At 32.8% G+C, this 25,461-nt stretch overlaps 4 protein-coding genes and 2 long non-coding RNA genes across 18 annotated transcripts; 3 read left to right on the top strand and 3 right to left on the bottom strand.

The window, feature by feature from the left end:
• Window positions 1–376: 376 nt before the first annotated feature.
• Window positions 377–997, bottom strand: LOC140964059 (uncharacterized). The gene is made up of 2 exons (XR_012172814.1): window positions 605–997; window positions 377–517 (listed from the first exon to the last, which is right to left on the bottom strand). It is a non-coding gene; the product is annotated as an uncharacterized lncRNA (long non-coding RNA).
• A 7,676-nt stretch (window positions 998–8,673) lies between these two features.
• Window positions 8,674–9,343, top strand: LOC140964064 (uncharacterized). The gene is made up of 2 exons (XR_012172816.1): window positions 8,674–8,924; window positions 8,958–9,343. It is a non-coding gene; the product is annotated as an uncharacterized lncRNA (long non-coding RNA).
• A 2,497-nt stretch (window positions 9,344–11,840) lies between these two features.
• On the top strand, window positions 11,841–16,048 carry LOC140964063 (serine/threonine-protein kinase D6PK-like). Of its 12 annotated transcripts, none has more exons than XM_073423570.1 (5): window positions 11,841–11,988; window positions 12,193–12,514; window positions 12,814–13,154; window positions 13,194–13,840; window positions 14,614–16,048. In XM_073423570.1, exons 3-5 carry the CDS (start codon window positions 12,939–12,941, stop codon window positions 15,482–15,484), a joined length of 1,734 nt encoding a protein of 577 aa, XP_073279671.1. In that variant the 5' UTR covers window positions 11,841–11,988; window positions 12,193–12,514; window positions 12,814–12,938; the 3' UTR covers window positions 15,485–16,048. The 12 variants fall into 12 exon arrangements, with proteins under 12 accessions (XP_073279671.1, XP_073279666.1, XP_073279665.1 ...); XM_073423565.1 differs by having other exon boundaries at window positions 11,842–11,988; window positions 12,253–12,351; window positions 12,467–12,514; window positions 12,814–13,840; XM_073423564.1 differs by having other exon boundaries at window positions 11,842–11,988; window positions 12,253–12,351; window positions 12,444–12,514; window positions 12,814–13,840.
• A 145-nt stretch (window positions 16,049–16,193) lies between these two features.
• Window positions 16,194–17,791, bottom strand: LOC140964914 (U-box domain-containing protein 33). Of its 2 annotated transcripts, none has more exons than XM_073424900.1 (4): window positions 17,222–17,790; window positions 17,011–17,135; window positions 16,714–16,829; window positions 16,194–16,570 (listed from the first exon to the last, which is right to left on the bottom strand). In XM_073424900.1, the coding sequence occupies exons 1-4, from the start codon at window positions 17,598–17,600 to the stop codon at window positions 16,333–16,335; spliced, it is 858 nt and encodes a 285-aa protein (XP_073281001.1). In that variant the 5' UTR covers window positions 17,601–17,790; the 3' UTR covers window positions 16,194–16,332. The 2 variants fall into 2 exon arrangements, with proteins under 2 accessions (XP_073281001.1, XP_073281002.1); XM_073424901.1 differs by having other exon boundaries at window positions 16,436–16,570; window positions 16,719–16,829; window positions 17,222–17,791.
• A 3,163-nt stretch (window positions 17,792–20,954) lies between these two features.
• LOC140964033 (uncharacterized) lies at window positions 20,955–23,424 on the top strand. The gene is made up of 2 exons (XM_073423517.1): window positions 20,955–21,322; window positions 22,505–23,424. The coding sequence occupies exons 1-2, from the start codon at window positions 21,067–21,069 to the stop codon at window positions 22,804–22,806; spliced, it is 558 nt and encodes a 185-aa protein (XP_073279618.1). The 5' UTR covers window positions 20,955–21,066; the 3' UTR covers window positions 22,807–23,424.
• LOC140964032 (acyl carrier protein 3, mitochondrial) lies at window positions 23,157–24,947 on the bottom strand. Its single transcript, XM_073423516.1, has 3 exons — window positions 24,803–24,947; window positions 23,644–23,851; window positions 23,157–23,481 (listed from the first exon to the last, which is right to left on the bottom strand). The coding sequence occupies exons 2-3, from the start codon at window positions 23,848–23,850 to the stop codon at window positions 23,290–23,292; spliced, it is 399 nt and encodes a 132-aa protein (XP_073279617.1). The 5' UTR covers window position 23,851; window positions 24,803–24,947; the 3' UTR covers window positions 23,157–23,289.
• Window positions 24,948–25,461: the final 514 nt, after the last annotated feature.

Genomic DNA, 25,461 nt, shown 5'->3' with positions numbered 1-25,461 from the left:
CCAAGCAAATTCTCTCAAATAATGCTTGCCATACAAACCCATGTGATGAAAAAAAAACCTTTTGTTTTGGACGGACTTGGCCATAAATTTCTTTATTTTGTTTAGAAACGTTAAACTTGAGATTTTGATATCAGATGAATTACAAATAATCAACAGTACTTTTTGTTATTTTCGAGCTCGAGTATATTATATTATGTTTGAATTCACGATCCCAAAAAAAATATATAGGGAGAGGAACAAATATGGTAGAGACTCGAGCAAGCAAGTATGAACTGCACGGCGTATCAAATTCTTGTAGCGGAGAAAGTCGATCAGATCTAAACAAAAACATAAATAAATGGCGGTGCGAAAAGTTCAAAGCTCGCCTTTATTTCAATCCAACAGTTGCCGGAAAAAATACCTGGAGAGGCATTTTCCGTTTCAAATGGCAAGCAAAGTCATTGATGAGAAACTCCTCGGAGGGAAGTCTAAAAAGCTTTTGGAATGCTGAATTTGTTTGAGGAGAACGAACTCTTATCTGCAAACAATTCATGCATCAATTAACGAGAAAAATCAATATGTAATTTGACCGTGAAGTGAATCCATAAGATGGAAAGAATTTTACCTTTTTTCCGACCTCCTTTTCCATCTTAGTTATATCATCTTTCACGACATTGCTACCTCTTGAATCGTTCAAGAAAATTCTTGAATGTAGCTTTGACTGGCATGCTTGAGATAACTCTCCTTGAAGAGTAATCCATACGTACATCAGATAAATCTGAAATACTAGATTTCAAGAAATTAATCTCAGCGCGCCCAAGTGATATAGCTTCATCAAACGGCCCATCAAAATCGAGAACTTCCGCTTTCAACACAGATGGTGGCTCATCCATCGCATCAAATTCAAAAAATTCTGCGCGAGACACCACAAAATAAGAGGAAAATACATCTCAAGCTCAGAAAGAAACATACCACACAATTAGCAACCAATGAAACAAAAGGATCCAAAATTTACAGTTCCAAAACAGTCTCATACTTGAACAGTTTTGAATTCTCTCTCATTATGGTGTGAGATAGGTTCATTCATGTTCTTTTCGTCTAGAAGTCTGCTAAAATCCGCTCATTGTCACCTCATTACATCGACGATCAATCACCGCCCTCTTCGGCCGTGAGCATTACATGTCCACCAACTTCCGCTTGATTCGTCCCCGAACTACATCGTACTAGAGAGGCCGGCTCTGATATCACTTAAATGTCATGCACCGAGACCAGTTTAGTCGACACCGACGTTGTTTTACAAACACACAATTGAAAACAACAAGTCTCGTAGTACATTATAAACCAAAAATCATTTTATTACTCATAATCAATTGTAAAATTGTCTTTACAATATAAGTTCTGAAAACGATAAAAATCTGCGGAAGAGTTTACAATTTGAATTAAAAACTTAAAAGAAACATAATTAAAATAGATTTCTTGATTCATCTTATTACCAGCCCCAAAACTGGCCTTGTCTATCTTCTTCGATTTCCCCTTCTGACTTATCTAGAGAAGGTAGAGTAAGGGGTGAGAGATGTGGTCGTCACTCATCAAATTGGTATCGTTCGAGCATATACATAACAAATACCAATGGTGTTTGAAAAAACATATCATGCATAGCATATTTCGTATAACATATATCATAAGCATAGCTTATTTCGTATAACATAGATCATAAGCATAAACGTAAACATAGCTTGACCTAGGCACTGCGATTCATCTATTTTTCATAGTTTACATGTATCTGTTCCTAATTTTTACCCCCTCTAAATGGGCGAAGCCATATAACGGTTACAATCCCAATGTGTAAGAACCATAAACATATCTCATATTGGGGTTCTCACTCATATCCAGCTGAATTCTAACTTCCCAAAACATAAAACATATGATAATCATATCAAGAATGGATATAAGAAAAATAGCGCTTGACCGTAACTTTCAAAAAACGAACAAAGTCATGAACAAAATTAATAGTTTTAAAACAAACTCACTTACCTTAGATTTGAATGAAAACGTGAAGAACGATTTTGTTGATAGGATTTTCGAATCCTCCTTGGATCTGGATAGCAACAGAATTTTCATACTCGACAAAACTTGGGGGGGAAAACTCGAAATCTTGATAGTATTTTGAGAACAAATTCTCGAAATTATGAATGAATTTTAGATGTGAAATTTCGAATGGTATTGGTGGTATTTATAGGTGATATGATGAAAATCTTACCATAATTCGGTTGATATTCTTCCATAATTTCGAGATGCTTCTTCCCTAATTTCGAGTTGTTCATTCCATAAATTTCGAGATATTTTTTCTATAAATTTCGAGATGCTTCTTCCATACATAATATCATGCCAAAATTTGAAATTTGATATTGGACTAGATGGTTGAATGTAGACTACTTTATTATACAGATTCATAATGTACCTAAACTGTACTGAAATTTGTTAACTTCTTTGTTGAAAAAAATTGTCTTGTACGTAATATTTATGATTTCGAGATTAATACAAATTACAGCCTTGATTTCAAGATTAATACATATCTGACAATGGATTTTGAATTTCATGTATTTATTGGATTGAAAATTTTGAATATAATATATTATCTAATATTTTTGAATTTCTTATTATACAATATAATACTAAGATTTTGAAAATATAATCTTATACATATATATGATTACATAAATAATTACATTTAAAAAATGTTTTCGGCCTTTTTATCCTTAGGCTGCAAGGAGAACCAAATAGGGCCAAGGGAGTTGTCCTTGGATTCAAAAACCCAAGAAATGGGCACCTCGACCACCCCGATAAAATCGAACATGTCTTCATCAAAACAGATATAAGAAGCTCTTCTTTCAAAACATCAACTTTAAAATAAAATTCCTCGCACCACGATGGGTTCAAGCATTTCTCGATAACTTTGCTCATGTACCTCTGCTTCTCTAACTGTAGTTGGGTCCATTGCCGGTAGGTTTCTTGCTTCGATTACGCGCACTAGAAGCTTCGTTGTTCGCGTAAAACCAAATTGAGATCGAGTCTTTATTGATTCCATCACCAGAAAAACAAATTCCAGTCTTGGTAAATTAGCGAAGCTTACTTGAATTTCTATGGGGGACAAATGTGGTGATCAAGAATGGAAACGCGTAGTAGTGTTTGCAATAAACTTTGAATGGGACAGATGAAATGAACTCAATATGCTTCATGAAGTACTTGAAATCTTAGGACAACGAAAACAGAGCCGATCACTCGGAAAAGAACCGTAAGAACTCGAGAGAAACTGCACTGTGTTGTGGAGCAGTTGGGTCGCTTGCTATTGAAGAGGAGATAAAAGTCAAAGTCTGGATTCTTGAGGAGAGAATACAACAGGATTTGGTCGGCGATGTAGATACATATATATTATATTAATATTTATTTGGTCGGCAATGTAAATAATCCATAGTAATGACAATTTAGTTATAAGACAAAGACTGAAAAAACGAGTGTTAGGAAATTGTCAATTTGTTAACATGTTTCACGGGAACAATATTTTCCTATTATTTTTTGTCTTTAGAACCACACGCAACACTTTCCGAATCAAGCACGGTAATTTGGACACATCACTATCAAAACTTATTAGTTTTTTAGAATAATAATTAATTTGGACCGAGCAACTTTCCTTTCTAGCTACTACGAACTTTCGCATATAAATATTTTACAACTAAGTAAGAAGTCTTCAATAATTTTATGAATTTAATGGATAGCATGAACAGATAAATTGATTAGAAGGAGATTTTTATAAATTGTTGGATCCGGTGAAGTATTTTGGGTTTTGATCGATAAATATTCGTGAAAAAACACTAATTTTTGTCACGCCCAATACTCCAAAACTTCTATTGATAAAGTTAGATATCCGCGTTAGGAAACCGTGTGATAGTGATTTCTTTCCCTAAATCAGAATGTATAATCTTATCTTTTGACTATATAAACGTTTATTTTTGCCTAAGCTGACTTGATTTTTAAATACAGCCGGAATTAAATTAGACAGACGTTTCATTTTTCATATTTCTCGAGATGTATGATTTGGGACAATTCATTCTATAAATTAACACGCTCGCCTTACTCTATTTTTGTACTCAAAGATCGTCGAATCAAATCGATCTTGAAGGTGGAGGACGTTCTGAGATCAAGAACATGCGTAGCGTCGTAAAGTTTATATATGTGTTAACAATCATCTGTCTCCTCCTCACATCCGTAGTCGCTCCTCCTAGCGGCGGAGGTGGAGGTGGAGGTGGAGGTGGCGGCAGCAGCGGGGGAGGAGGTGCAGCAAAGGGTGGCACAAGCGAGGGATCTAGCGGAAGCAAAGGCAGTGGCAGTATCAGCAGTGGCGGCTCAAGTAGTAGAGGTGGCCGCGCTGGTGGTGTGGATGGAGGAGGTGGTAGCGGCGGCGGCGGCGGCAACGGCAACGGCAACGGCGGTAACCGCAGCTTGTCTATTTCATTTGCATGGCCATACTTAATTGTGGCATATTTGGTTACACTTTATTTTAATAATTAGATTAGTCGTTTTGGTAATTTATTAGGGTTCAAGAATTATTGATTTGATTCGATTTGTGATGTATATATAGGATATACAAAATTATTATACTGTTTGGTTCAAATACTTGTAAGTACTAATATAAATAGTCCTATCATATCACTTGTTTTATACAAGTATTTTTCATCTTGATCAATCAAATTATTAATTATTTATTTCACATCAATCAAATTCGTAATAATTTATCTCACATCAATCAAATCAATAATATAAAATTACGATATTACCCTTAATAAATAATATTATTAATATTCTATTAATATTTTCAACAATGATAAAATGGTAATATCATATTATCTCAAATTTAATCAATCAAATCAATTAAATCAAACACTATATTAACTATCATTTTTTATTTATTTTATTATTACAAAATATTACTTATCTCCATAATATATATCTCATATCATGAACCAAACGGTACCTTTTGAGTCATAAACAGACATACTTTTATATATAAATATAAATATAATATTTCAACAAGCAAAAAGATTATCATAAGAATAAATCTTAATTTTGTGTAATAAAAAACCACCAAAAAAAAACTACATAGATGAAAGATTGTATTGAAATTGCAACTCCAGTATTTTGAGAATAGAGATGGAGAAATTTGATTTAGGGTTTTCTTTTTTCTTGATTTCGAGCTTTTGTGAGTATTGTCCATCGAATTTCTTCTAATCTAATCCTTTCAATTATTTTATGGGTAAATTTGTGAAAAATACATTGTCAATGTTTGAATTAAAATTCATTACATAACCACGATTTTTTAAGAAATAGTACCTGACAATGCTATACTTGTAATTATAACTCCCTACAAACCCAAATTTACATTTTTATCCTTTTATTATTTAAATAAATATATTATTTTATCCATAAAAATACACATGTCTTCTCCATCTAAAATATAATTTAAAAAAAATATTGTTTCTCAATTATCATGAAATAAGCGTAAATACTTATTTTGACATACAAAGTACCTGTTATAAGATTTCGGATACTTGATTTCGTTCTTTCAATATTCTAAATGTATAAGAAAATATTGTTTTTTGAGTAAGCACTACAAATTCAATATTTTTTGGTCTTTTTATGAAAAATACATTAGGATGATTTATTCATATCATTTTATTTTTGAAAAAAACACAGTTCATAATTCATCATGAAATAAGATCGATTATTTATTTTGACACCATCAAAATTCAGTAAATATTACTTGAAACTATATTTTTTGACTTCCCAACGTAATCAAAATTGAGTCTTAAAAAGATAAAATTGAGTATATATAAGATCGAATTAGGTACTATTTGTACCAATTTAGGTATCTTAATTTTAATTGACAAATCCCATCATGTAAGTCAACTCAATATTAAATTCAAACTATATATCTTGATATCCTTAAATAATCGAATTTGAGTATTTAAATGGTAAAATCAAGTATTTGTAAATTCGAAATATGTCTTATTTATATTAATTTAGATATTACATTTTTACTTCACGAATGTCATCATGAATGTCACTCAATATTAACTTCAAACTATATTTTGATATCCCCAAATAATTGGATATGAGTATTTAGGGAGTAAAATCAAGTATTTGTAGACTCGAATTAGATTTTTTTTTGTACCAATTTAGGTATTACATTTTAACTTCACAGATAACAACATCAAAAGTCATTTAATATTACTTGAAACTCAAGTATTTTCTTACACATTTGAAGTATTCAAGTAGTTATATCAAATATCTGGAACCCCAAAATAGGTATCTTATCGGTCAAAATAAGTACTTTTTTTATTCCATAATGAGTGAGAAACTTTGTTTTTCAAAAATTAGATGACATGAAAAAGTCATTTAAGCATTTTCAATGAAAATACCAACAATGACGGAATTTATGGTGATCGTTTGAAAATCCAGTATTTTCTTACACATTTGGAGTATTCAAATAACCAAATCAAGCATCTGGAACTCCAAAGTAGATACTTTATATGTCAAAATAAGTATTTATTTTTATTTAATGATAAGTGAGGAACTATGTTTTAAAAAAATAAAATGACATAAATAAGTTATCTTAATGCATTTTTGATGAAAAGACCAACAATGACTGAATTTATGGTGATTGCTCGAAAATAGTATTTTTACACATTTGGACTATTCAAATAACGAAATCAAGTATCTGAAACACCATAATAGGTATTAATTCGGTAGATGAAGAAGACATAATTATTTTGGTGGAGAAAATTATATATTTATTTAAATAATAAAATGACAAAAATGTAAATTTGTCTCTGTAGGAGTTAAAACTAAGTTTGTGGTGGTGTCAGGTACTGATTTGTAAAAAAATTTACATAGATACTAAATCTTAAATTAAAGATATATTTAGGTTTTTTTTTTCAAATTTACCGTTATTTTTTTCTTATTCTTATTTTATTTTTTATCTTATTTAAATTTTATTTGTTGGGTCAATTTTTTTAAAAAAAAATTGAGGGGGCAGGTGTCATTTTGCTCCCCAAATTCGTATATCAATACCTCTTTGGCTAAAGACTCCGAGTCTCCGATGAATAAAGTCGATGGATTTTGAATTTCCCAATAATTATTTGCAACATGAACTTGGACATTAACACCTCCAACCGTATGCTCGACTTTGACTTTGAATTTGACTTTTGATTCGGCAAAGCTTTTATATTGAATAAGTTCGATTTATTTGTTATTTTAACGTCAAATGATATATAAACTAAATTGTTTGATTTAGTAGAAATCTTCATAATTATTCCCAAGTAATTATCTGCTGACATGCTCAATGTCATGTCTATACTTCCGTAAAAAAATATTAAAATTAGATAATGAAAAAATACAAGTTAGTAGATTAAACCGAAAATTGACCGATAACAGTAAAAAAAACCAAAACCATACTAGTTACAAAACAAAAAATTTTAATACGAAAAATACACTTGTTTTATAGATTATTTGAAATTTACGAGTTACAGAAGTTTAACGCCTTTAAAAGCACACAAACAAACAAACAAAAAAAATCAATATCAAAATTAATTTAAAATTTCTTTTTATATTAATAATAAAAAAAGAATTTCTAAGTGGAAAAACATTTTAATAATACTTTAATTATTCAAAATGATTCGCAAATTAATATAAAACCATAGAATCAACATTTCAACAAGCTCCCAACATGATAGTTAATCTTATATTATATTTGAAAGATGTCAATTACATCTGAAATCTCTAAAAAAAACATTTTCCTGCCATCAAATTTTTCATATTTTATTTAAAGTGCTTATAATATTAGAAAGCATGATTCGTTTCTAATGGTTGATTTTTAGTGGGCTCACACGGTCTTAAAAGTTAAATACATTTTCAGGGAAGATAATATCATTTGACATGTTTTGACCAGATGAAATCTTGAGGTCTTTTAAAAATTATGACGGACTTGACTACGAGGTTTGTTGAATTTTAACATTTATTAAATTTTATGGTTTGAAGTACAAAATCAAAACTATAATTATATAAAACTTAGCAACAAAATATATTTAATTAACTTTTGAGAAAATAACTTTTTTTAATAAAATTTATTAACTTGCCCCCATTTTTTTGTTCAAGTAAACTAACTACTCGAACTTAATTAATTTGATCTTGGTGAATTAACGTTTAACTTATGGTTATTTTTGTCCTGTTAGTGACATGACGTTAGATAATTCCATAATTTCAAGATCACGTCTATGTTTTAAAAGACAAAAACTTGTGTGATACGATCTCACTGGTCGTATTTTTGTGAGACGAATCTCTTATTTGGGTCATTCATGAAAAAATATTACTTTTTATGCTAAGAGTATTACTTTTTATTGTGAATATCGGTAAGATTGACTCGTCTCACAGATAAAGATTCGTGAGACCGTCTAACAAGAGACCTACTCATTTTAAAAAACAATTAATTGTCGTTTCTCCAATCTGTGCAATTTTGACGTCCAATTATTGACATATAGAGAAATATCACAAACCACGCGTATTGATAATCACACGTCTATTTCTTTCTTTTTTTATTATTATTATTTTTTCAACACTTGGTCTTTATTATTATTTTTTTAATATACACACATTCGAAGATGTTTCTGGGTAAGAATTAGGACCGTTCCACCATTCTATAAATACGCTCGCCTACTTCTGATTTTGCATTCCAAAAAATTTCATCAGACCATAAACCCAACGAATCGATCTTGAAACTGTACGTTCTGAAATCAAGAATATGCAGAAAACAGTGAAATCCATACTTGTGTTCACAATCATCTGTCTACTCCTCACATCCGAGACCGCTCGCGGCAGGAGGGGTGGAGGTGGTGGCAGCAGGGGTGGAGCAAGGGGAGTTGTAGGAGGTGGTGTTGCCGGAGGCACGGTATCCACCGGCCACGGGCACAGTAACAGCAGCCCATCTATTTCGTTTGCATGGCCGTACTTGATCATTGTGGCATATTTGGGTTATTCTGTATTTTAATAATAATTAGAATAATAGGCATAAAAAATTATGGATTTCATTCAATTTTTTTATGTATATAAATAAGATATTGCTGTATTATGTTTACTAGAAATGTCCTAATTTATTGTAATGTTCATATTCAACGTTTTCTGGGTTCGCCCAACATGTGGTTATTCAAGTGACGTGTGTTCCAACTTCTACGGTCTCTGGGAAATTGATTGGAGAGAAATAATAATATCTATTTCTATTTTATAATAATATAAAAACTAGTACAATTTTGAATTTTGTATGTTAGTAAAGGAACCAAGTTAGAGTCGAAAATATGAGGTTCGAGATCGGTTTATTTAAAATTTATATAGGGTCGAGCTCGATTCGGGTTTTATTATGAGATTTGAGCTCTGCTCATTTTAAAATTATTAGGTTCATGAATAACTCAAACTAGACTCGTTTATCATGTTAAATAAGTTTGACTCGAACTCGACTTGTCAACATGTCTCGTTTTTTAACTAATTAATCTTACTAAAGAGCTAACTTGATTTGACCTCGTTAACGATTAAATTGAAATCAAGCCGATAATGTAACTATATAAAATAATGTTAAATTAACATGATGTAAATAGTAAACAAGCCGAACTTGAGCTGGAGCTCACGTATCACATAAGCTAGCGAGTCAAGTTCGAGCTCTCGAGTCTATAAACGAGCATGCATGAGCTCACGAACATGGCATTTTGCACGCGTTATATGTTTATATAGTTGAAATAATTATCTAAACATTTTTTTTCTCAGATTTATAGTTTCAAATTATTTATTAGGATCAATGTCATCATCTAAAAATTTAAAAATATTGATGAACATATGATTGAATTTAAAAATATAGATGAAAATATGATCGAAATATTTAAATGTTGTTTTAGGAAACAAATTCCATCAATAAAGTTATATTTAGAAGTTGGTTGGTATACTTTAATTATTATAATTATAATTATAATTATAATTATAATTATAATAAGATTACAAAAGTTCCAACTGATTTTAAAATTCACATATACTGATATACATACTATGGATTTTAAAATATAAAAACATACAATAATATTGAATTTTTTATGTTGTAAGAATTATTGTACAAATTTATTGTACATTAATCATTACTCTTTTATTTATTTTATAAATATCTACTCATATCAAGGGAAAAATTGTAAGATGGATACACATCGATGGTTGATTTTTGTAATTTTTAAAGTTAGCGAGTGCAAATTTAAAATATATACAAACATTATTGAATGTATGTATTATTTTCAAATTTGATGAATATTTTTGAAATTATTATTATTATTATTACAAATATTATGGGAAATGTATATATAATTAATTTGAGAAAAACAACTATAGAAATAAATAAATTTGTTTTGTCATATTCTAAATAAACACTTATTAAAATCTCATTTAAAAGTTAAAACCATTATTTTTATTCATAATTGAAAATAGTTAAGTAGCTTGCTGTTCTGATCAAACAGTTATTACCTTTTAACTTTAATTTTAATTCAAGTAAAAATAAAAGATATTAATGTTAACACAAAAATTTTGTGAGACAATCTCACAAATCAATTTTATGAGAAAAATATTTTATTTAGGCCAACATAAAAAAACTTTACTTTTTATGTCAAAAATATTATTTTTTACTGTAAATATTAAAGAGTGGGTCTTATGTGAAACAGTCTCACGGATCTTAATCTGTGAGACGAGTCAACCCTACCCATATTCACAATAAAAAGTAATACTTTTAGCATAAAAAGTAATACTTTTTCATGGATGACCCAAATAAGAGANTGCCACCATAAAAAAAACATTACTTTTTATGTCAAAAATATTAATTTTTACTGTAAATATTAAAATGGTTAATCCGTCTTTATTCATAATACCGTCTTACAAACATTTTTAAAATTTAAAAATCCTCTAAAAAATTGTTCCCCAGAATATTTTCGCAGGAAAATGATATTATTTATTTAAACTAGAAAAATAAACAGATAAGTAAATACACAATACAACAAGAGTGGGTCTCATGTGAGACCGTCTCACGGATCTTAATCTGTGAGACGGGTCAACCATACCCATATTCACAATAAAAAGTAATACTCTTAGTATAAAAAGTAATACTTTTTCATGGATGACCCAAATAAGAGATCCGTCTCACAAATATGACCTGTGAGACCGTCTCACACAAGTTTTTGCTATACAACAAAGGTCCTATTTATAAAACTTTTTTTTAGAAAATGGACTATATTCTCCAAACAACCAATTTTTTTTTTATTTTTTTTAACTTATAACTTTTTTAAAATCCCAATTGAAAATTATTTTTACAAAATGCAAAAATAAAAACCGAAAAATTCGATATTGCACTTGACAAATAATTTTTTTAAAATACTCAATCTACCATCCCTACAAAATATATAAAATTATTTACTTCTTCAGAAAGATTAAGAAAATAAAAACAAATTCCTTGTTTTGTTCTTGTTTAATTCATTCAAAATGGTTTCACATTTTCCAAAACTTAAGTTAATACGATAATATTAGTAGAAAACAAGAACATTGTAGAAATTGAAATATATATTTGAGAAAAATATATATAATTGAAATGGATGGCTTAATATTCATAGAGACAATGGCGTTCTCTTTGTCAAATGGGATTGAATTTGTGAAGATTGGACAGCCTGATAAATAGTTTATTATTCTGAAGCATATTAATTAATTAATTAATTAATTAACTAAATTGATCATATTTTCCCTTTTTGTATTCTTAATAATTGTCACAGGTACAAAACCAACAATTAGATACAGTGCAATGGGGGCCGTTTCTTTTCCCTCTACAACATCCCTTTTCACTGCCAAAGCTTTAGAGCCTTCAGCTTCCGATCATTGCAAATTTAGGTGCTTTTTCTTTTTACAAGTTCTATACTTTATGGGTTTTGGCCCTTTTTCCTCCAAGAATCTGTGTATTTTATGAAAATATCTCTGTGATTCTGGATGTGAGTTGGGATTTTCCTTTCAATTCCGATTCTGCAACCTGGATCTGATTTATATGGGAAGTGCTACTGTTAATTGTTGTTATTAATTGCATTCTGCATTTTTCAGGAGCTGACCTTGATTCAGTGCCTCTTTACTTTTTGTGGTGGTCCGGTTCCATCTTTTCAGGTTTTCTGGAAGTGGGCTTGATTTAAAAATTTGCAAAAGCCTCTTTCCTGGGTAAAAAAGAGAGTCTCTTTATTGACTGTGGAGTTGTGTGATTGACTAGTATTGTCTACTTGCGCCTTCACTCTCTATTTTTTTCAAGCTTTTATTATTGTTATTTTTCTAGTTTTCTCTTCATTTGATGTTTGATAAAGCTGTGTACTGCTTTGTTTTGGAGCTTTTGAGTTTGTCTGGGAAGTATGGATGTGAGGATGTGGTCCCTGAGGTTAAAACTTGGCTCTAATGATTTTTAGTTTTCTGATATGTTTTAAATTTGATAAATTGTTGCAACTCAGTGAACGTGAGTAATCTATTCTATAAGTTTTGATTGTGCATTTTATTCTGTTTTTCGGTAAGATCTAGAATTTGAGCTCTGCGAATTTTTTTTTTTATTTTTGCCTTGGGAAATCTTTACTCCTTCTCATTGTTCTACTAGTACTTGAACGCACATATTTGTCTATGTTAGAAAGCATGAATCAAGCTGTTTTATGATGTTTTTTAAACTATTGAATCAATCTTTGACAGGCTTGTGGTTTTCCGGAGTTGGCGGAGGCAAAGTTTTTCGGTGTTTAGTCAAGGGGATTATAGCTATTGACGCAACTGTGGAAAATCTTTGTTGAATCTACTTTTAGAAAAATTGTGATTGTGACATGGCCTCAAGACATGACGCTAGAGCTCCCATGGAACTCCAACAAAAAATTATTGCTATCCACCATGCAAGTGAATCAAATAAATCAAGCAACTCCGAGCCTTTTAATCCTGAACAATCAGCAGATTCAGGTGTCGTAATTAAGCCAGTCCCAATACAAACTGGCAAATCAAAGACATTGCCGATCGATTTCAATGGATCTTTGCATTTGTCATATGTTAACTCTGATTCGAAGAATTCTTATGTTGAATCGGAGCAAGTGTCAACAATTGTAGATCTGGAGGCTAATGAGATACAAAGCTCGTTCGAAACTTCTGTTAATCAAGAGAAGAAATCCGAACGGGGAAGTGTAAAGAACAGTTCAGTGTTTGGAAAAAAAACCAGCGGAAGTGGCAAAATAAGTGATCAGGCCGATATGGTTGAGAGTGGAAAGAGTAGCATTTGCCGAGGAAGCACGGGTAGTGATGTGAGCGATGAGAGCACATGTAGCAGCTTTAGTAATAGTATCAGTAAGCCACATAAAGCAAATGATTTACAATGGGAAGCCATCCAAGCAGTTCGTGCCAGAGACAGCGTGTTAGGCTTGAGCCATTTCCGGCTCCTGAAAAGATTAGGTTGTGGAGATATTGGAAGTGTATACTTGGCAGAGTTGAGCGGAACCAAAAGTTACTTTGCAATGAAAGTTATGGATAAAACATCTCTTGCTGGTCGTAAGAAACTTCTTCGAGCTCAGACGGAAAGAGAGATATTGCAGTGCCTGGACCATCCCTTCCTTCCGACTTTATATAACCATTTCGAGACCGATAAGTTTTCTTGTTTGGTTATGGAGTTCTGCCCTGGAGGAGACCTGCACACTCTCAGACAGAGACAACCCGGAAAATATTTCTCCGAGCAAGCAGTGAAGTAAGACAGCTGTGGACAGTATTTAAGAATGAAGTAAAAAATATCAAATGCTTTGAGTATTCTTTACTTATTTATGGAATGTCTACCATATAAAGCGTTTTGCATGGGGCCTTATACATTTATATCACCTTCTTGCATGAGGAGCGACTCCTTGTATCCACATTGCTCTTCCTAATCTGTTGTTATTTCCAACTTCCCTATGTCTTTGTTAAAATTTGGCAAAGATTTGTTGGCAAAATATCTGAGTACTGGATTGGATAAATTCAGAATACTTTTCGGGTTAAACCTCTATGCAAATTATATCAACTATATAGATTACAGGGGAGGGACAATAGTTGAGTCAGAGAAGGGCTAATAGGGACCCCTCTATCTTAAATTTTCTTGAGTGGGGTTTTGTTCCTCCAAATTTTGGAGTTTTAGTTTGGCCCCCTCTGCCACTCTTTCCTCCCCACCACCTTTTGAAGACTGCTATCTTATGATTATACTATGTTTAATTTTAGTTGAAGCTCTTTTTTATGCAGTGCAGCTAGTATCAAACATTCTAGTGTTGCAACTAATAAGCATTTTTAGCAGTCTATAGTGATGTCCTGTGTGGTGTTTGTGAAGACAGTTGTGTTCTGTTATACAAGTTATCTTTTTCTGGATTGTTTAGTTTCACAAGCTGTTTCCTTGAAACTAGGGCAGAACTCGAGCCTTAGATGTTGATTGAGGTTATTTTATATAAAAGCGAGTGCGCCTAACAATTTATTTTTTCGTCATTCTCTTTTTGGCAGATTTTATGTCGCAGAAATCTTGCTCTCACTAGAGTATCTACACATGCTTGGGATTGTCTATCGTGACCTTAAGCCCGAAAATGTCCTTGTCAGGGACGATGGACATATAATGCTCTCAGATTTTGATCTCTCTCTTCGATGTGCTGTTAGCCCTACTTTGGTTAAGACGTCCTCTGACTCAGATCCCCAGCGGAAAAATCCTGTGTACTGTGCCCAACCAGCATGCATCGAACCATCCTGTATCCAGCCATCATGTGTCGTCCCAACAACATGCTTTGGTCCTCGACTCTTTTCAAGCAAATCCAAAAAAGATAAAAAACCCAGAAATGAAATCGGGAACCAAGTTAGCCCATTACCCGAGCTGATTGCTGAACCAACCAATGCTCGATCAATGTCGTTTGTCGGAACTCATGAGTATCTTGCACCAGAGATCATCAAAGGTGATGGCCATGGTAGCGCTGTGGATTGGTGGACTTTTGGTATCTTTATTTACGAGCTTTTGTTCGGCAAAACCCCATTTAAAGGATCAGGTAATCGAGCAACATTGTTCAATGTCGTCGGACAGCCTCTTCGATTCCCAGAATCTCCTGTTGTCAGTTTCGCTGTTAGGGATCTCATTCGAGGGTTACTCGTGAAAGAGCCTCAGCATCGGTTGGCATATAAACGAGGAGCAACAGAGATAAAGCAGCACCCTTTCTTTGAAGGAGTTAACTGGGCTTTGATACGTTGTGCCACCCCTCCTGAAATACCAATGCCTGTTGACTTTGACAGACTGCGTCTTCCAGGAGCATCAACCACCGAAAAGGCAGATCATACTGCTGCTGATAAGAATCAGAAAAGTGACAAGTATCTTGAATTTGATTTCTTCTAGTTGACATCTGTATCGCCGGAAGTTAAACTGTGGGGAGCCATTATTTTTTATTATCATGGAAAGTGGCGATCAAGTTGGGAATTCGGCGGAAAGATTGAGCAACGGAGACAATAAAAAAGTATCATTTGAGGAGTGTTCTTACTCCTTTGAGGCCTTCTATTCGACATCATGGCTGCAAGGTGATCTTCGAAATGGGCTCGATGTTGAAAAATTGTGTGGCATTTGTAGCTTGAGAAGCATGGGGTGGAGAACATGTGGCCAGGCCACTCTTTATGTATAAATTTTTCCTTTATTTCTTGAGCAAGTTGTTGAAGTGAAGACTTGGTAGGAGCAAATTTTATTTGTAGTCTCTGTTTGTTTTTTCTGCTGGTGACATTTAAACAAGTGAGCCAGACATTGGTAGTGTGATTCCATTGTGGTTTCTCGTTTTGTTGCTCACTGGAAAATAAATATCATTGCCAAAACTCAGTTTTTTGTCCTATATTTTCGGAACTTGGTTTTCTTGAGCAGTAGTTTAATATTGAAAGGGGCAACAGGAAATATGTATAATGATTATTATTATTATTTATTAGTATTAATATTAGTATTAGTATGCTTCTCAATTATGTTTTTTTGATGAAAAACTTTAATGTCATCAAAATGTGAATCATTTAATTTTAATATCGGGATCTTAAATATTGAAAAAAAAATAATATTTAGCCAGAATGTCGCATAAAAACAGAATGATTTTTCAGAAAAGATGAAAACAATATGTAAATGCTACATGTACAGTGGCGCAAAAGGGAGTGAAGATTGTTATTTGGTATAAAACTTCGAAAAAAGTAATGCAACAGAAGTGTAATTGAGATTTATTCTCGAACCTTAAAGCATCCACAACCAAACAAATCATTTTCCGTTTTCCGTTGATCTTGCACAAGTTTGGGAGTCGCATCAATCGATCGGGGTGAAGGAGATGGAGATAAAAGAGACGACTCCATCAACTCAGCCATTTCCTTCCCCTCACATATGATCTTGACATCGCAAAATTCGGGTGTGTTGTGCAGTATTTGATCAATCACTCCATTACCTCTCCCAGACTTGATCTTCCTAAAATTCCCACAAGTTGTACAAGATTTTAGAAAACGTCTGGAAACCCAAAAAAAATAATAAAATGGTAGCCAAAGAACAAAAACTTGTTTAGTATAAATGCAAATTAATAGTGGTTGAATCCTGTGGCATGCCTTTTGTACCTTACATTGGATTTGGTGGCGCCTAGCACAAGCTTTTTAATGTAAAGAATGGGAATAAGATCCAGTATTGCTTTTGCCTCCATGTCACTTTCAATAAGTATGGTGTCCACTTTAACCTACGTATTTTCCATTGACGCACTTGTTAAGCTTTTAGAATATCACAATTCAAGAAACTTGTGATATTCTAAAAGAGATTCAAAAAAATTTAACAAAAAAAAAAGACGATGTATATTTTAAGAACTGGTTCAATACCCACGTAACTAAATCCTTAACCAAATCAAATTCATTCATTCGTACCTGAGACTGCGAGGTCGGACAGACATTAAGAAACTTTTGAAGGAATTCTCTTCTTTTGCCTCTTTCTTGGGCCATGTAATTCTCCTTCTGTTCTGGGTTCACTTGACTCACTGAAAGCTTCCCCACTACCAACAAACGATCGTTAAAATAAAAAAAAGAAAATCACATTTGGAATTTATTTATATACCTTACGTGTTCCGTAGATTCTTACATGGAGAAGGAATGAACTTGGTCTCGGGGAAGACATGAATGAGGAAAACAACAGTAGAAGAGGTGATGACAGTATTCTTCATCGCCCAAGTCAACGCATCCATGCTGGCTTCTTCGTTCTGTTTCCACACCACCACATACACAGAATCATCGCCGCCCCCATGAAAATCGAAGGAAAACAAGCTTCCCTCGGTTTCTTCCTTAATGGTGACAAGATTATTCATCTGTCTGTTGCTGCTAATATCAATTGAAAAGTCCTCTTCAATCTCGCTCACTCCACCGCCGCTGAAATTCTCCAAGCGATCGTCGTAGTGGGCTCTCGACCCATCATCAGACACGCCTGAATTTCCACTGCCGCCTATCGTGAGGTTCGACTTCATTTTATGATCTTCAGAAAAAAATATATATATACACAGAATCTACGTCGATCTGATGGAGTGTACTTTGAGGGGGTTCCTTTTCAAGTTGTGAACAGTCGGAGAAAGAACATCGTTGAAAAGCTGGAAAAATGGTGAATATGATTTGGATTTTCTCCTCCCCACCTTGACTTTTCCGAACCAGTATTACAGCTGATTATAAGCAAAAAGACATGAATTCATTTTTCACCGTCATGAGTGATGTAATCTTGTCTATAAAAAAAAGTATCTTTTTATTTTTTTTAATCTTGAGATTCACAGCCACTAATCTTTAGTGTGCCTAAATAGATCGAAATGATCAACGAAATAGCTACAAACTATGCTGATAAGTAAAACCACACTTAATCAAAATTGGGATGACAGAAGCAGAGTGAGATTGAAACTCTGACCTCTTGACAGAGGCTCATCATATCTTACCATTCAAACTACTTTTTCTTTTTGGCAATCTTCTATTTTTATTGTGAGTAGGTCTCTTGTGAGACGGTCTCACGAATTTTTATCTGTGAGATGAGTTAACCCTACCGATATTCACAATAAAAAGTAATACTCTTAGCATAAAAAATAATATTTTTTCATAGATGACTCAAATAAAAGATCCGTCTCACAAAATACGACCTGTAAGATCGTCTCATACAAATTTTTGCTTTTTATTGTTATAATTGGATCTCAATTAAAAAATTGAGAAAGTGTGTTCGAACAACTCAGAAAAGTGGTTCGGAGAGTTTTTCCCATCGACTAAAAAGCTTGCCGGCCTAGTCTTTTGACTTTCGAATAGGTCATTACAGCATTGATTCTACAATTATTAATCAGAAACATTTCATTTGTACTTGTTGAGATAAGAGGTCTCTTTTTTCCTTTTTTTTTTTTTTTTTTTTTTTTTTTTTTTTTTTTTCTTTTTTTTTTTTTTTTTTTTTTTTAAGCTTATTCACACAATGTCATTGATAAGTGCTACAAGATCCATTCGTTCTTCTTTTCTTTTCAAAATTATGAATTCGAAAATCTCGTCTTAAACTTGAAAACTGGATACAAGATAGATTACAAGTGGTCGGCTTTAATTTTTGGTTTAGATTATATATGGTATAGAATCATTGTGAACTACTTGAGGACCCTAAGGATAACTGTGTCCAAATTGAAAATTTTCAACATTTGTATACATGTGGACTTTTTTTACATAAAATAAAATAAAAATAAATCAAGTTTCTATAAAGTAAGGTACTTTGCCGATTTGGCAAATATATATGTTATTTTCCTTAAAATCAAATTGACCCATTACACTGTAAACGGAATATTCGCATCGCTACGAGAATCTCGGACCAAGCGAAGTTGTCCAAGGTCAATGTCGTTAATTGGATTATAAAATTTAAGATAAAAAATTATGTGACACTGTCTCACGGATCGTATTTTGTGATAAGATATCTTATTTGGGTCTAAAAAATATTATTTTTTATGCTAAGTGTATACTTTTTATTGTGAATATCGGTATGGTTAACCCGCCTCACAGATAAAGATTAGTGAGAACGTCTCACAATAGACCTACTCAAAATTTAAATAACTCGGATCCCCGATTCCAATTTATTTAACTTTGGTATAATCATCAAGAATATAATTTAGAATATCTAAGTATTATGGAATTTTAAATATTAGAAAATTATAAAGAAAAATTTTCGAGGATAAGCATTTGTTGTAAAGTGTGAAGGCCTAATAAAATTTTACGAATAAAATTTTTATATCATTTAAAAGAAAAAAAAGAAGATAATCTAGCTTTTACTTTCTTGTTAGTTGGTGTTATTACAATCATCTCAGATATAAGTTTATTTATTTATTCACTTGGACTAAAAATTCATTGAAAAATAAATAAAATTTTACAAAAAAGTTTCCTATCTTATCATTATTTAATTCATTCAAAAAATATTGCACATCTTTCAAAAGATAGTTAATAAGGTGACTATTAATAAAAAAAATACAAACGAAAAAGAAAATTGAGCATATATATATATGATACGGAGACCAATATATAAAGTTAAATTTGGTCCATTATAAATCACACTTATAAACAATTTTCGCCATCAAAAGTTTTTGGAGTCAATGTGATTGTATAGTATCAACTATTAATCAATGTGATTGGAGTAAAAAAAAACTAATTGTTCCAATTGCATATATCGAAATAAGAAGATATGATCGACTCGTAAATAAGTCCAGGTAGTGGTAGACAACTAGCTCGCGAATGAATCTAGATTGTCTTAGATGGCTGGCTCGTGAACAGATCCAAGCAGTCATAGACAACTAGCTCGTAAACGAGTCTATGTAGCTAGACGTGTGGCTCGTAAACAGATCCAAGTATTCGTAGTCACCGACTCATAAACGGATTCGGATAGTCGTATGTGGGTGTCCCTTACATCACAAGCAAATGTTATAGGTTTCGAGAGTTGCCCGACGCAGACACTACAACGCTCAAGTTAATAGACAGTTCACGGATTTTATTTAAAAGTTGTAGAGTTCAAATTGAAAAATGAAATAGCGTATCTTGAATATTAAGGATATTCCTCTATTTATAAATTTAGGAATGCTTAGTGTTTGTGCATAGATCGAAGTAAGAAGATATATATATATATATTAGATGTAGAATAGTTGGGACAGGCTTGACTTACATATATACTTGAATATTTGCTTGTTTACCCAAGGATATATATGACGTTCTTTAAATTTAGCTTACTCAAAAAAACGAGGCTTATTCGATAAGGGTATTAGGCCACCAACCTAAGCAGTTAGCCTTCCATTTCTCAACTTCCAACTTGGGCGTCGTTTAGTGCAAAGCATCCCAACATCTTCTCAATGTTTGTCTCAAATTTTACCGTAACACTCGTTATATCTCTTACCTATTCTAGATATCAAAACACAAATTTTTTCACTACAACTTAAGTCGTCTTGTTATCCGAATTCCGCAACTGCACGTCTCCATTACTTTATTTTAAAGATTTGTGGTCCTAATGGAAGAACCTGAGAAGCTATAATTAAATTTAGGCAAAAACTTGTGTGAGACGGTCTCACGGGTCGTATTTTGTGATACGGATTTTTTATTTGGGTCAACCATGAAAAAGTATTATTTTTTATGCTAATAGTATTACTTTTTATTGTGAATATCGATAGGGTTGATCCATATTACAAATAAAGATTCGTAAGACCGTGTCACAAGAGACCTACTCTTAAATTTAAGTGTCTTCAATCAAGAAACATACAAGAGACTTACTCTTAAATTTAAGTGTCTTCAATCAAGAAACATATATATCGAGGACAAGATCGTAATTTGGAATGACGTCCCTTGCATACATATACAACCCAAAACGTAGTAGCTTCGACTTCATTTTCACTTCATTCTCATCTTTGCTTATATACAAATTTAAGCCCTACAAATAAAAAAACACACACAGAGATGATCACTCTTTTTCTCCACGGATTCATGAAGATGTCGGCAATCGTATTCTCAACATTAGTTTTATTCATGATTCTGATCGAAACTCCGGTGATATCAGCCGGAAGAACGCGTACAGAAGTCGATGAACTGTTGGTTAACTGGGCTGGTTATGGAGAAGAGAAGCTCTCTACTGTTGTGATCAGTGGCAAACTTCTTTGCCATGAAAGCACAGCTGCAAATGCCATAACTTCTGTCCATCCAAATCCAGTCTCGGGTTAGTTAGTTTATTCTTCAATCTCAACTATTTCTGCATGTATAGTGTTATTTTGTATTTGATCTTTTCTCCAAAACGCCTCAGTACCCGAGTTGACAAGCAAATCCTACGAAGCTAATACCTCAATACTAAAAACCCTTTCTGTTAAATTAGTTAGTGTAATGCATCGTGTCCCCTATTAGTTAGTAGAGCACATAGTTGAAATTGGTAATAAGTTAGCAACATCTGATACTAAAATAGTGAGAATGTGAGATTTCCTAATAAGTAAGTCAATAGGTTCAACTTTTAGTTGATTCATTTTGTCGAACAACTCCGAACCGATTTTATTTGTTTTCTCCTTTTTAAAAAATTTATTATTTCAAAATTTCAGTTTAGTCTCTTAGTATTTTTTTCATAATTATGGTATGACTCTCATTTAAATATAAACTAAATTAATTATGAAAAATACGGTACAAACACACAACGTGTGCCAAAGCTCACTAATTATATTAAAAACCATTTATCCTAAATAAATGCATTTCAATCAATACAGCAAAAAGACTTACATTTAATCTTACAAATATTTTGAAATTACCTAACGATATTTTTTTAAAAAAAAAACTAATATTTTAGGAGTAGGGAATAGGGATCGTGGGAAAGGATTGATGATATTGATCAGAAGTATTTCGAATCTTCTATTTTAATTATTGTTATATCTTTTAGTTTTTCAAGCAAACGAGATATGATAAGAATCTTAAAAAAAAATGTCTATGAAACTATAGGCGTCATATTTACCGCCAAATTGCGATGATTAATAATCTTTTCCTGACCATTTGGCGTGATTAAACTTCCAGTATTTCATAATTACTAAGTTGATACTATTTTAAATTAAGCATCAACAAGTTAATCAAAAAATTAACGTGCAAGTATGGTTTCTATATGGAGCGTTATGATTCGATGGAGAGATAAACCTGTGGCTCTTTCCATTGTGCAAGCAAGATTGGTTGGATTAGCCCACTTTTCTGTAGGTTATATATTTTGTAACAAATCACTTCCTCAACTTAATTTAGGGAGAAAAAAACTCATGGGCAGGCTTTGAATGCATCACATTATGTGTGTCACCCAAAATTGAGGATATGTAACTCAAGTATGAGATAACACAAAAGAATATAACAACAAACCTTGAGTTAATATTTGTTGCAGGTGCTTCTGTGGCTGTTTTCTGTGGAATAAGCGGGAGGAAAACAAAGAAAACAATGGCCAAAGGCAGCACAGATAGATATGGAGAATTCCAAATCAATCTTCCATCTCATCTCCATGCAATTCCAAATTTGGAAAAAGTATGTTTTGTTAAAGCCATTCATATCCCAAAGAGTTCTTCCTGCAGACAAGCTTTTACAGGGAAACACAAAGGAATAAAACTTATATCCGTAGGTGAAGGTATCCGTACTTATACCACACATAACATACACTTGATGTTCAAAACATCGAAAGGCAGGAAATAACGAAAGCAAGATACAAAGTTGGAGACTATTGAGATATTCACGGCTCGTGCAGACGACACTTTAGTTGTGCAGAATTACAAGCTTCAAAGGGTTGTTTTAAGTAGGATGAAAAGCTGTGTACCTGAAATGGAGAGAGAGAGAGAGAGAGAGAGAGAGAGAGAGAGAGAGAGAGAACTGATGTACAGTGTGGTTGGTTTGGAGAGAGAACTGATGTACAGTGTGGTTGGTTTGGTTGAATATAAGATACACTAGTGGAACTTCTCAACAAACACAAAAATCCAGTGTGCAAATATACTATAACTACAAGTAAGATTAAATTCATTTCAATTTTGTGAATAAAATACACAAAATAAAAAGGAAAAAAAACCATTGAATCGGCAACAATGACAATATAGCACACAAAGAAACACATGTAGCTTGGGAGATTCTTGCATAAATGGGGTATTAGTACAATTAACTATATCACTTGCCCCGTAAGTACAATTAAGAAGTCTCCAAAACTTTCTCACTGGGACAAGAAGTAATATATTTCGCAACATCAGCACAGCAAGTAAGCTTATCTGCTTCTGCATCAGGTATTTCAACAGAGAATTCTTCCTCAATAGCCATAACAAGTTCAACTCTATCCAGACTGTCGAGGCTCAAATCCTTTTGAAAATCTGCCGTTTCTGTGACCTGTGAAGTGTGATATGAAGAGTATGTTACTCATTTTCCTATCATTCGAAACACGCACTCACAAAATTTAGATTCAGCATGTCAAAAAGGGCACTTCTAGTTGGATTATTAATCCTTAGAGGAAAATAACAGCAGCACAAGAAAGAATGTGTTGCTTATTACCTTAGCTTCATCAATTTTGTCAAATTTCTTTACCAACCCAATAACACGATTGATCAGCTGATCTTGGTCAGTGCTTGCGGCAGTGCTGTGGTTACGGAGCAGTTGCGCATGCCTACAAATGCCATACAGATCTTCTCTATTCGAACGCCCATTTGAATAGACCCCAATTCTCACACGATTCAAGATAGCATTACGCAAATTTAGCATGCTGTCAAAAAAATTGGTGAAACTAAATACTCAAATCTGTGTGAAAGAACAGCACATTAAATTCATGAATAGCCTAAGCACAAAAGGAGAAAAAAATACAGTAAAGCTCATATAATAATGCTAGTATAGCATTAATGAGCACATGGCTTTCTTCTTCCTAATGATCTCCTAGAATAAACCAGGATGGATCAAACCACGCAAATTTTGCATTTTTTACCTGTAAAAAGATCAGTGAAGTAAAAAAAAATTATGCTAAACAACGGCAAATAAGGTTTGTGGATGGCTTGAGCAAAAAAAAAAAGAAAAAAAGAAAGAAAGCTCCGAGGAAAATGGCTAATATGGCACAAAATGGTAAGAAATGGATTATAATCCAGGATTTAAAATTTCTTCCAATGAACCTTTATTATGTTAAAAAAAGAAACATTTATGCAAGAAAATATCCGTTCCACACACACAAATTTCAATACCAGGAAAACTATGTCCCAGCCTTTCACTTGACAAGAAATCCAAAGCATCGCATTCATGAAGCATAAAATCATTCCTACGTTCATCAGTATGCATCCATGAAGATCAATCGAGGAGTTCAACTAAAGCATACTACTGGTGCAAGGCTGCCAGAAAATTCTGGCACAGAAAACCATATCCGCAGCATAGCCCAACCCTTTCATGCGATATGAAGCTATAAAACACCTCAAATATGTTCGTTCCACACTCAAAATTGGAGGAACTAACAAGGTCGCAGCCTTGTACTAATTTATAAGCAAGTATACTACACCAATACACACATAAAGAAGAAGAAAATGTGTGCGCGTAAATTTCGAGAATGTACATAAGATCATCCCGATAAATAAAGCTATGGATATTGAATTCAACTGGTAAAACAACGAATCAAACAGAGTACGTTGCAAGGGAAAAAATGCAGTAAGAAATTCGATAAGCAAGGAGTCGTCACCTGTTTGTTATATTGTCTCAAGGCGAATACAAATGAGGCGAACAATTTCGGAGGGGAGGGTAAAATATAAGGGCCTGCTACTTATAAAAATGGATGACAAGAACTTGCCCCGGCCCAGATAAACCCATCACAAGCCGTTTTTTTGGCGAACCGCATATGTTTCCTCCGAGGTCCAAATACCGGGAAATCCTGAGTAATAATCTTTTTCAATTTAAGTTTTTGAGAAATAATCATTTCCAAAGGTATTCGAGTGTATTCAAATACTGACATTCGGATCAAGGGATTTTAAGTTAATGGTCTCAATTCATGATTTGAAATCTATTTGATCGTTTTGATTAATGTATGTTGAGTGGATTTTAAATCCATCATTTCTTACTTTATGTTGACGATATTATAATCGAACTGAAGGATTGGATTTGGAAAGAGGAGAGGTAATGGAGTCTTTTGTGAGGGTCTGTTAATCTAAACATGATTTATTAACATAAAATCATGATTAATTAGTAAAAAAACAAAAAAATGAGTTAGTTGCTTTTGTCCTTGTGAAAATTTCGGCACGACTTTTCCGTAAGTAGGATGATATACAAAAAAAAAATCAAATATTCAAACTAAACAACATCAATAAACACAATTAACATAAAAATGTGTTCGTTAGACACAAT

Source organism: Primulina huaijiensis, chromosome 18 (genome assembly GCF_012295235.1).
Source record: "Primulina huaijiensis isolate GDHJ02 chromosome 18, ASM1229523v2, whole genome shotgun sequence".
In the NCBI taxonomy this organism is placed as follows: domain Eukaryota; kingdom Viridiplantae; phylum Streptophyta; class Magnoliopsida; order Lamiales; family Gesneriaceae; genus Primulina; species Primulina huaijiensis.
The sequence above is the reverse complement of the archived record's forward strand: the minus strand, read 5'-3'. Positions and strand labels throughout refer to the sequence as shown.